The sequence below is a fragment of the Montipora capricornis genome, chromosome 5 (assembly GCF_036669925.1).
Source record: "Montipora capricornis isolate CH-2021 chromosome 5, ASM3666992v2, whole genome shotgun sequence".
NCBI classification, from domain to species: domain Eukaryota; kingdom Metazoa; phylum Cnidaria; class Anthozoa; order Scleractinia; family Acroporidae; genus Montipora; species Montipora capricornis.
The window spans coordinates 5,602,394-5,614,893 of NC_090887.1; the positions used below are offsets into that span (position 1 = coordinate 5,602,394).

Genomic DNA, 12,500 nt, shown 5'->3' on the forward strand with positions numbered 1-12,500 from the left:
ACGCAGGACCCTGACTATAAAAGGACTTGCCCTGGGCAAGCTGTCAGCCATTTCGCTAGAGACCTCAAAATGTCAACATCTCCGGTCTCTAATGAGCTGCAGTATAGGTGAACGTACTCACTAAGTGACTGTAAAAGTGTTTGATGGTGTGCTTAGTTTTTCAGTTTCAAGTCAAGAAAAAAACAATCTCGGTTCCAGCGAGTTAAGAAAACGCATACGCGTGAGTAGCGCATTTTACCTTTTCGATGAATTTTTGGATGAATAATTTTATCTTTTTATTTACCGACTTATTTTGTGAATAAAATTATCTTTTATTGCACGATAGATCAGGTATCATGCCATATACAGCCGTTGTTTCAAAGCAAACGGACAAAATTCGTGAAAACAATAGATTTGGTCGAAGTTATTTTACCCGAATTTACAGAGATCAATGTTGGTAGGACTTGACATCAAGGAACATTCTATTTTTATGTTTCCGTTTCCTCAGCCGTAACAATCTCGTGGGATAATCAAAGTGTCTCAAATTGACGAAGAGGGTGTTATGTTTGCATGCAGTTGGATATATTTCGCTACCATGCAACAGGAAAGCGGCAGCCAGAGGCGCCTTTGTATGCTTTCAGCCCGATGTCGTGAGCCGCGCCCTTCGCAATTCAGTCCTCGACTGCAAGTAAGGGTGATTAGCACCAGCAATAAAAAAAAAAAAATTTATTTAAAACGTCTGCACCTGTGCCTGAATTTAAATCGAATGGATGAATATTTCATGAGAGATGATGATCGAAAGGAACTCGATACTAGCGCACTGATTGGCTAATAGTCTTGTTAAATATTCCTTTTTGAAAACTTCCATGTTTGGATAATTTTTAATTGAGTCAGGCATCGCAAGGATAAAGTTCATAAAAAATATCACGTCGTTCAAACTTGTTCAGGGTTATCTAATTTGCAGTCTCAGGTGCACACGATATTGCTTTCTGTGAAAAAGGAAGTACATTGGTAAGTTTTTCTTTCTCTGTTCGTTCAAAATGCGCGCTTGTAGATATTACACACTAAATTATCAATAACATTCTGCGCTGATGAACTCATTTTGTTGTTTTTTTTTAATGGAAACGTGGACGAGCATTGCGATTAGAGGTAAACTGAAAGACGATAGACATAACGCGAAAACCCCTCTTGTTCGTGCAAACAGAATTTGTGGCAGATTGACAACAGGAAAAATTAATTATCAAAAGACTTCCTTCGCGTAATTTCTGAAAAGGCTTGGAAATACACAGCATATCTTTCCAACTGAAGCCAATACAAGGTGTCAATTAATTCTCCAAAAAAAATTATGAATCATCGCTTTAAATTAATTTATTGAATTGGATGGAGAAAATAAAATTTCAAATTATTTCCAATGCAGTGTCCCTCTTTATCAATTTTTTTCTTAATTATTTTCAATCCTAGATTTGACAGATAGCTTTGAGTGACACGAATTTAATTGTTCAGTACTTTATTGCTGCGTTACTATTTAGCTAACCAAAAGAGTAAACTCCATTAAGTGGCGTGTCAAGTGTATTTAGAATCTATTTAGCGCTGGAATACTAATTGAGGACACTTTTACAGAGATGAAATTTTAATTTAAAAATCAACTCATATCAATAGTAGGTTGGTTTTGAGGAGAGGGGGAAAAAACCAAAACACTGGGGGAAAGTAACCTCACTATGGCGCCATTCCTGCTATCTTTATCGGTTAATCATTATTCCCCACGATGTACACGTTCCAGCTAACAGATGAGGGTTTCGGTAGCAGTGAACCGACCTCGTTCCCAGGGGTCGTGCCCAGAGGGGTAGGGAGATGAAAGACCCTGGAAACGAGGTTAGCAGGGAACCGGTAGACGAACCAAGTTCGTTATTCGTAACCAAACATACAGCTTACAACTTGATTCTGTTTCTCTTAATTGAATGGAGTCATTTGCAACAATGCAATTTATACACTTTCACCGCGTACTCTTCAAACGTGAGATTAAATTTGAAAATCCTAGAACCCGATAAACCGGGGATGTGTGATCAAGGTCCCCTGTGGCCTTTCTCGACTGTCTAACTGTTCACTCCCTTCCAAATTAATAGACCTTTTTAGCGATACGGCGGTCATTTTGATTTCTATTGTTTCGAAAGACATTATGGGATGCTCAGGGGGCAAATTAATATGTATTTGCCGCCTGGGCATCCCATAGTAAGTAGTTGAAACAATAGAAATCAAAATGGCCGCTGTATCTGCAAAAAGGTCTATTTGTTTGGATAAGGCCATCCTCTTTTTATCTCTGTCTAGCGTAGTCTGACCGACCCAAATTTTTGGCATTTTCAAAAAAAAAAATAACGACGTAGTCAAACCATTTTTGACTTTAAACAATTCTTTTAATCTGAAAAATGAGCATGGTAACAGCATAGAGAAAACCACGTCCGCCATATCGATTTTGGGTCCACGTGTTGTTGTTCCCAGGCTCCACGGCAATTATGCTGGAGTATTCCGAGAATTTTCTTGTCATTTTTTTTTTAGGTTTTTTTTTTTCAATCCGAACGCGTTCAACGCCAAACGAAAAAAAAGGGATGGGCTAACATGCTAGGGAGCGATGTATAACCAACCTTAACTGATCGTAGTCTTTTTTAGCTTTAATTTTTGGCTTAATGCTCTTCGATCTAAGCGTAATAGTGCCCGGCTTGTCTGGCTCGCATGGCCAGCATGCGGTTCGCAGATTGTCCCCTTTACCATGTAAATGTCGACCGTTAAGATACGATTAAAGGATCAGGATTATAAAGGAAGTTACTTTCATTTCTGCCGTATCGTTAAAAAATTCTTCACTTCGTGCAAACGTTTCGTTAGGGCAACAGAAACCTTCCGAAAATATTGAGCTTTTTAAAGTAATATGAAAAAGGTTTTGTCAGTCTAAGCAATTATTTGATTAAAGCCCCTTAAGAGCGACTGTCTTTTGCTTTAGCTGGCAGTTGAAATAGAATATCCATGCAATTAAGAAATTAAAATTATTGAATTATCAGTTAAGATTTACTTAACACGTGATGTTCTTTTTTGGAAGCAGTGTAGTCGCACAAAGGACAAACGAGAATGTCACCACCGGAGCTCAAAAGCGCTGGGTCAAGTCAACTTTATTCGACTCCGATGACATCAACTTTTCAAAGTACGTTTTATCACCTGTCTTTGTTGTTTTATTGCATGTATGTCCAATTCAATGGCATACTCGCATCAAAGAACACAAATCATTTTGGATTTCGCCGTCTCGAAGACAATTTAAGAGTTAAGTCCAATGTGGCTGATATATCTGCCATCTTGGATTCATTGCCCAATGAGTCTGTTGTACTTTTCTACTTTACTAGGGCGGAGAAAGTTCACCTTGATTTTCCTCTCCGGTCTCCAGTATTGTATTATATAATCTGGGTCTTTGGTTGCCATATACGTGGCTTCTTTTGCTGTTAGTTAAGAGCTAACGTCGTTTGTTGCAATTAGTAGTAACCTTAGTTGGTTCTCGCAAAGTCTGCCCTTAATTAATATTAAACTGATACTGATTTGCTCAAATCATTGTGTGCATTATTCGCTATCAAATGGGAGAAAAATCCGAAACCAAGTCACTTGTGGTTGCCCATCTGTTCGCCATATCGGACAGCAAAGAATTTGCTTATGATAAAGTGGCCAAAGAAAAATAATGAAAAAGAAAACTTACATTGGTTTTAGATAGGTACGTGAGGACCGTAAGGATATAAGACGTGTTCGCGTGGCTGATTTTATATCCATCACCCGTTTTAAACAAGACTAAGCTTGTTTGTTGTAGAAACTCGACGTTTTTGTGGTTGTTTCGTGGAAAAGGTAACTTAGGCGATCTCTTTTGAACAAAGTCAGTAAGAAATCGAGTGAAATGTGTTCACGATTAAAGATGCGGTGGCGTTGTTTTCGGAGAATAAAAAGCGACGGACGCCTGCCATGATGATGATGTGATTGATATAAAGGAAACTTACAACGCTATTTTGGAGGAAAGTAACAAAGAAAAGGCAACCTTTTGGAGGATAAAGACCAAGAAAGAGGGGAAAAAATTGTAAGAGAATTGAAATATAATTTTCGCAAATTATTTTCTTCGTTTCAGGAGTCCGTGAGTAAACGAACATGGCCGATGGTCACGTGAGCGAGAATTCTCTGTACTTTCTTTTCTTTGTCTACTGATAAATAGAGAGATTAAAGTTAAGGCAAACAGTGCCCGTCTGGTAACTGAAGGTCTTGAGTCGAATGCTGTGAGTAAAAAAAACAACGCCATTTCTTTTCTGTAATTGCACACGGGTATCTCACTCAATATCGATTTTCGGCAAATTCTTGCCCTTGAGTTAACGTTCAACGATTGAAGATATAACTGGTATACTATAGTTACGATCATGTTGAATCACTGATACAAGTGAAAGATATCGGCCGCGATCGCATTTTTTTCCACCTGTCTTATGCTACCTCTATAATTCTCTGCATATATATTCCTACTCTCACATTTATAGCTTTACCATGGTTTGATGACAGTCACAGGGTTTTAATTGGATTTTATGATCATGAGTTAATGTTTTATTGCGCTACTAAAGCAGATTGAAAAGGGAAGACTTACAGTGTAGTCGTTTGGTCATATTCCATTGATAAAAATGAAAAACGTAATTTGGCCTCAAACGAAAACTATGTCGGTTGTTTGAGTGTTTTATTGTGTGTAAGTCCAAAATTTTCAGTCTTAATTTAACCTCTGTCATCGCTTTTCATATTCCAAAACCGTGACACAAACGCAAACTCATTAAACGCAACCTACCGTGGTCGCTTCGAGCAAAAATTATTTCTCTTGCCTTGACATTGCCCGTGAATTAATTTATAAAGTTCTGGAATCCCTAATAACGGATAATTAAAATAAAACTATCTGGTAGGGAAACTCAGAATGAGAAGACATAACAACTGAAGATATAATATGCAGGGCTTTGAGTGCTAAGCACGATGCTGTTCATAATTTCATATATTGAGAATTTGGATTGAAAGCTCAGTTTTTATATTTTCATATAAGATGCTCTAGAAGGATAGGTCAGTCGTGATGGCAAAACCTGACAGATCTGTTTAACTGGGTAGTAATATAATGCAACTATAGGAGCATTTTAAAATTATAGTTGTCGGTGCTATTAATTTTGCGCGTCTACAGAATGACGGAAATCTTTAGCTTATCGTAACAGGAGATGTTAACAGTTGTGTTTGGATTAATGTATGTTAAAAAGCCAATGTGTACATTGAAGCTGTAAAGGATGCTTTTAACGTTTAATTCATAACTTTATTGCTATAGAATTTGCATTTTAAAGACAAAAGATTCACAAGGAGTGGCAGGAATTCTCATATTTAGGAAAACGAATCAGTTTAAACAATACCTTAGGTGTTGTGCGCTACTGTGATGGCTGTATGAGTTCTCAAGAGCACCCAACGTCAATTTTCGGACAATATCTGTTCTGAAGACGACTTGAGATCTAGAATTTTCGGAACATTTGTTGTAGAATTTATTGCTTGCCTGCCTGTCCTAGGATTTTCGAACTTCTAGAAAATGGTATAATTGCCCATTTTTAACAGATTCTTACCTTAAAAAGGTCACCTAGAATTTTCGGGAGCCTTTTCTCTGGCTAAAATTTTCGAAAAAGTAAGTTTTCATCCCTATAATTTTCTGACCACTAGACGTTCAGCTAGGAAATCCGAACAGATGAAAAATTTGTAGGGGATAAAAATATGCCTATATCTACAGTTTAAATACTAAAATACGGTAAACAATGCTATGTTTAAGTGGTTTTGAACTATATTCTCGTTGGGTGCCCCTGACTTCTGTGGAATCGGGGCCGGTTATGTCAGTTATTGATGTCACGTTCAGCTTTTCCACCTGCCCACAACTGATAGCTGTTTTAAATGCGCTAAAGGTACCATCTGCTAACAGATTTAACAAAAGACTTGACAAGAATACAATACTGGTAGCAGGCAAAATCGCATGAAACAGTGCGGTTTGCAATCAGCAACGCTCCTTGCAAAACATTAATTGAAGTGTTTTATCACGATACGGGAGCAAAGAAGCATGAAAGTTCTTGAAAACAACAAGACTCAAGCTCAAATCGAGTGGATTCAGTGTAAAAATTTTTCGCGACTTTTTGACTTAGAGCAACAAAGGCGAGCAAAGCGATGCGCCATACATGAAGGTCAGTAACTTCCTCCCAAATCAGATCAAAGATCAGTTAGTCTTATGCTTTTTCAGTTTTATTTTGAATGATGTTCACTAAAGTAGACAAGCAACTTGGCGGCGAATTACTTCGTTCCCGTTTACTTTGCGAAGAACTGGGGAATATGACATTTTTACATTAATTAAGTTTGTCCCTTATATTAATGTCCGTTAGCATTTTGCTTTACAAATAGTCAATTTTAACAAATTCGGGTGAACTTGCATGTTTCAATTACCAACGTGTTTTGATTTCCAACTCGGAGTTGCTGATGAATAGAAGCTGTGGCGTGTTCAAGTGTCCTAGAGCGTAAATTTCCATATGAGTGCTCCACATCTGTCTTGCTTTCTAAAATTAAACACTGATTTTATTTGAGTTCGGTATTGGTGGGTACAATTACTGTAGACGAACGCAATCGAGTTGTTCGAAGCTAAGCCGAGTGTAAAACGTTTTAATAATCGCTTTAAATAGATTTCGTGTTTACAAGAAATATGGATTGACAAAAACTGACAATGATATTGAAACACTGTGCCTTCCTTAGGACGAATCAAAGAATTGTGTGGGTGTTTTTAGTGGAGAATTTCATTCGTATTGAAAGCACGGACAACTCATAAGCTAGTAGAATAAGTATAGGAAATCGTATTAACGCCAGTGCATTTTGTGGTTTATGGGTGCAACGAGGGATGTTTTGGAAGTTTCAAAATTGCACAAGCCGTAAGCGACAGCAATTTGACGTCTTTCAAAACATCACGAGTGACAGTAAATCAAGAAATGCGTGAGGACTGAGTACTGTGGCGATTTTGCATTAAGTATGTACCAGAAACCCATAAGGGTTGAAACGTGCCCTTGTGTGCTGGGAAACAAGCTTCTGAATATTCAATTTGCTAAGTACCATATTTGGAACAACAAGAGCGAGGGGTTTCCAAATATGGTACTTAGCACTGAAACATTCAACCTATCAGTTCGCACTGAATATTCGGCAGCTGTGAACGCGCGTTACATGGTTCAACCCTTACAGGTTTCTGGTATGTACTCAACAAAATAATTCCATAGCTATGATTCCATGGCAAATTCCGTAACGTATTTATGCATTCGTCATTGCCCGATCAGAAACGCGATATTCGTTGAATATATAATAGGTCGGTCACTTACATAACCCATAATCCCTTACGCGCTGGCCGACGACCAGATGTCCATTTCCTGCAAGTCCCGAAAATTTTCGGGCCTTTTCGGGTGTCACAATTCCCTCTGTAACCTAATAACGGAAACGTTTCAAGTCATCAAATGTCATAATCATTTTGCTTTCCCTTATCTTGAATATAATTGATCAAAACAAGCACATGGCAGTTGTAAATGGCTTCACCGCCTTTTCAGTCGAGAAACGGGCCCCAGGCCCCCTTGGGGGCGTTCGTCTCGAAATAGGAACACGAAGCACAAACACTCGACACTTAAATATCAGTCTGATCTCCTCATAGTGGGCAATAGTTTTATCAGCACATCTGATAAAATCAAATTTTTAATTGTGCTTTATTTACTCGCCCACGTTAAGTCACTACAATTTCTTTAAGGAAAAAATACTTTTACGATCAAATAAGCCCTGTATGCCTTCTCTGTTCGGTTTCTTTTATGCACTATTGGAATTAATTAGCATTCCGTTTTACGTAAAACAGAAAATCGCAAGCTGTTTTTTGTCATGAAAGCATGACAATTCTCTTACTGTAACTTGTGTGTCTCCTCTTGCGATGTGTTGCTCCATATCTGTAGCTAAAGGGCAAAAACTGAACTAAAATCAAACGACTTTCTTTGATTTTTGGCAAAACGCAAATCTCAGCATGATGCTTTCGCTGTGCCATGATTTACGCATTGTCAGGATTCAAGGAATTAATTCCACCGTCTGTAAGTGTGCAGGCTCAAGCCATGTTAACTTGTTGTAAGAGTAAATAACCCTGGAGCTCCGCTTTTAGGTTGGCTAAATCTATTTATTATATAGATACTGATTAAATACCAGGATTTCTCCTTTTACTAAAATATCATATCTTCACCGCGCGCAGTGAACATATCATTTTTATCTTTCACATATGAGGATATATGTGTCGTCATGGTAACGAACACGATTAGCCAATAAAATGCGAGCTTCGTCTTCATTGTAAGATACTTTTGTGCTTCAGTATAATGCCTCTCTACTACATTAACATTTTTATTGCAAAATTTTACATTATCATGATTTGCTTTTCATAACTTTCATATCTTGTTTCATGTTACACAACATGCGTGTTTTAGCGGTTGGTGTCCACTTTTTCATCATTTTGAAAATGAAAAAAACAATTTGTTTTAAATCTGGACATTTCATCAATATCTGTATAATAAACAGAACATTACTTGACCGCTTGGGGATACGAATTTTATCTTCTCGTGCTGAAAGTATCTCTCACTCGTTCGATTCGCTCACTCGTGAGAGATACTTTCAGCTTTCAGCACTCGAAGATAAAATTCGTATCCCCGCGCGGCCATGTAATATCCTCTATATATTAAGCTGCTTATGCTTTCGCCTGTGCTTGCGTCGTTAGTGAAAAACAGCCTTTAGGCTCGATTGCCAGCCGCTGTTTTGAGAAAGGAGCTCGCACTCCTCCTCTCTCTCCGGTAGGAACGAACGCAGACCAGACTCGAGAGAGTGGCGGAAATCGATCCGATGTCGTATCCCGCGTTCAAAAAAAATGAGGACCAGTCTTCAAGTGTAAACACATTTACGTATTCTACAAAAGTCTCCGGATTTCCCTGCGTTAGACTCGATTTCATCGTTATTCAAACATAACGGCGTCCTCCACATGCTTTTTAGGCTTCGACAAACTCATACACTCTGGCAAAAGTACTGTAAATGTTGATCTGTGTTTATTTTCATTTTTGACAAAATAATTTATCTCTTCACAATTTCTCGTTGAATTACATTACTCTCAGGCTGCTCCAGTTCTTTGTATTTACGAATTCTACGCTCTGAACTTGAAACCCATTTATCCGAACATAAGAAAATCGCATCTCGAGTACAAATCTGTACACGTGACTTCTTCCCGCCTCTTACAAACAAGAAACACACTGACCGCTTAGCAGTGCAATGGGCCATTTCCGAGTTGCTGTTTGTCTCGGTGTCGAAGTGAGTCTTGGTGCTCAACTATTGTAAAAGAAATGAGTTTGATTTGCATAAGAATGCGCAACTCATTTCCATTTGAATGGTTGTGCACCAGGACTCGCTTTGAAACTGAGACATGCAGCAACTCGGAAATGAACTATTGTTACCGCTTTCATATTGACCATTACGTGAGCTCGAGGCCATGTGTACCAGTCAGTCACAATGGCGTCCAGCTACGGAATTTGTGTGTCGCCACGATCGATACCCGAGGGACATCACGAACGCAAATTATGTTAATGTGTGCTTGTAAATACAAGTAGTTGATCATGTCTGCTGTTTTGTGCTTTTTTGTAGATGGTATGTTTCGCGAGGTGGACAAGATTAACACAGACATTTCAGCTGTTTGGCGCAGAGCTGCTCTCCTGATCTCCTTCATGTCAATAACAATAACTTTGGCTCTCGGTTCAGTGTATTTTGGTGCGTCTTCATAAACAAATTGTTTATTCTATTTTTAGTGTTTTTTTTTTTGTTCTTGTACCGGCGGTTTTCCAAATCTGACCATTCGCAATAATTATGCAAACATCGCGATACAGCGAGTTTCAATCGAGTGTCGTAAAACAAAAACCAAATTAATTACTTTAGCCAATCAAAAAGGACGGAGACAATACAGTAAGCCAATAAAACTCAAATTAATTACACGTAGCCGACAAAAAGCGCTGGGAAATGTGCACGAGCAAGCCACGCAATTGCTTTCAAGACTGCTTTGAAAATTGCTCCAAAAGACAGTGAATACTTATTGGCATTCGGCCATGTTCTGTCACATGCTTTCGAGTTTCGTTTCGGTCAAGCTACAGTTGTAACTCCAGAAAGATGCTTCCCGGCTTCGCCTCTGACTCTTTACAGATATTTCAACATGAGAGATTTTCAATTTGATCATAGTTAACATTCATAATTTGATGCCATGATTAACTACGATTTGACATAAATCGTACGAAATTCAAGAATCAAACGGAAAGGAAATTTGTGAAAAGAGGTTTCGAAATCTTACTCTTGGTATCTAGCGTCTCAGTAAGGGGGAAATTTTGCCCCCTAGGCTAACTGAGCATGAAGTTTGGATTATTCAACCTCTCCCGCCCTGTGTTTCTGTGTCACCCTGTGTGAACTAGAATTCGGTTATGACCCTTAAACATGTTATGCCCATGAGGCTACACACCTTATTCCAAAATGGCCGCCATTTTAGTATTCTTTTGTTTCCATGCAAATTCGCCCTTATGGCCTCGCTTTCAAACGTGAACTTCAAAAGAATATTGAAACTTGAACGAGTCCATAAGGGCTAATTTGCATGGAAACAAAAGAGTACTAAAATGGCGGCCATTTTGGAATAAGGTGTATGAACTTATGTACTTTTGACCGTCTACAACCTGAAAAGCTAAGCGCTAGATGTTTAGTGAATGGTTACAGTAAAGTCGGTTTTTTATTTAATACATGACGCTAAGGACAAGAATTGCGTCCACGATGTGAAGGCCTGGGGAAACAGCTTCAACATCCATTCCACTTTGTTGAACGATGCTGACTGCAGGGGTGGGCACACGTTTTCTCAAAGCATCTTCAACATTTGATTCAACGAAGCTTCACGAGCTGGCCTCGTATTCAGTCCCAGGCTGCAGCTGCGGGTTGTTACTATGGATACGGACATGGATACATCATTGAGAGACCGATTAGTGCGCACGCGCATGTTGAAATGTTGAATGGTTGTTCAGAAGCAAAGTTCAAACGCATTTTAAAAACCGATGCAACTTCGATTCAGCATCGCTGTTGAGCAAAATCGAGCAGATGTTGATGCTGTTTGCCGGGGCCTTAAAATCTAATGTTGCATATATCTTTTAACAGTGTTATCAACCATAGATGGTCGCCCGGCAGCATTTGGATTTGCGGTAGGGCAATAAAGTGTACGAAAACGTTGTTTAAAGTTAATAATCAACTAAAACTACAATGAATAAAATTCTGCTCGTAAAGACAATTGTTTCAAAATCTTGAAAACGTTGGTTCAAAGTTTTCAAATTTTGTAGTTGTCACTGACATTAAGTCGATACATATTAATTGGCTAATCCTTTTCTTTAGATTCAGTTCAAATCGCATAAGAAATCACGTTAAAAACGATTCGGGTGGGATCTAGGTGTTTGAAGGTAAAACTCATTGAGTCTTGAAGATGAATCGTCACGAACGCCATGACAGTTCCCCTTTAATTTTAGTATTAGGTATTTTATCAGGGCTAGGGTCCATTGCTTTCTTTCTTTGTCTCTTGTGTTTTTTAACCAACCCTGTAAGGTTTTGTGAATGTTGCAGATCACAGGCACTGAATAGATCGAGCGCAATGTTCATCCCAGCTGCAACTAAAATAACTTGTCCCTTTTTCCTACTCTTCCCTTCATTCGTATTTCAATATAAACCCTTTGCATTTTAGATCGCCGCTTGTTTGGATGCGTGTTCTTCCGCAGTGGTCGTGTGGCGATTCTGGGGAACATATGGACAAAAATATTCATACCAAAGAGAGAGAACGTAAGTACGCATCGTGTCTCATGTTGCTCGGCTGCTTTGTTCTGTCACGCATGCGTGACGTGACGTCAATGCAACGTCACTTCCACTCTTCCGTCATTAGGCACACTAGCAGGTTTTAAATCGGTTAAGAATGTAGTCATTCGTCCAAAGGTCTGGACCACATCTAATCGAGAAGATTAGTGCAAAGGTTTCCTTTCCTTTCCTTTCCTTCTCACGAGAGAGGGAAGTCAAGAAACGTCTGCCAAGCAGAGTGTGGCTACTTTGAATCGTTTCAGTACATGAAATTAACGAGGAACTTAATCCCCGCAACTGGTCGGGTTGAAGTCACGCAACGCTCCACGAGCCCGAGCGGTTGCGAATGAAACTGAACCAAATGTCGCCCAAAGCGACTCAAATGAACTCGAGGACTGCACTAACAGACTCTCATTCCAAGCAAAACAACTCAACGACGTGACCAAGGGGCACGCAACGCGTGCAAAATTAAAAGAAATTTACGCAATTAATTTAGCCAATGACAACAGACGCGCACAATCAAAAAGGCCAATCATGACGGAAAGCAGACACGTGCAGCTCGC

At 39.0% G+C, this 12,500-nt stretch overlaps 1 protein-coding gene across 9 annotated transcripts in view; it reads left to right on the forward strand.

Moving 5' to 3' along the window:
• LOC138049243 (transmembrane protein 163-like) overlaps positions 1-12,500 on the forward strand; it is a 31,498-nt gene that overhangs the window by 10,003 nt on the left and 8,995 nt on the right. For 2 of the 9 annotated variants that reach the window (XM_068895424.1, XM_068895426.1), the window contains exons 3-6: positions 3,071-3,169; positions 9,721-9,843; positions 11,257-11,300; positions 11,831-11,925. In XM_068895424.1, the coding sequence (XP_068751525.1) occupies positions 3,097-3,169; positions 9,721-9,843; positions 11,257-11,300; positions 11,831-11,925 (335 nt within the window). In that variant the 5' untranslated portion in view covers positions 3,071-3,096. Of the gene's footprint in view, positions 1-296; positions 991-3,067; positions 3,170-3,677; positions 4,079-5,879; positions 6,225-9,720; positions 9,844-11,256; positions 11,301-11,830; positions 11,926-12,500 lie in introns of those variants that run through there. The other 7 variants (XM_068895428.1, XM_068895427.1, XM_068895425.1 and 4 more) reach the window with 7 other exon arrangements.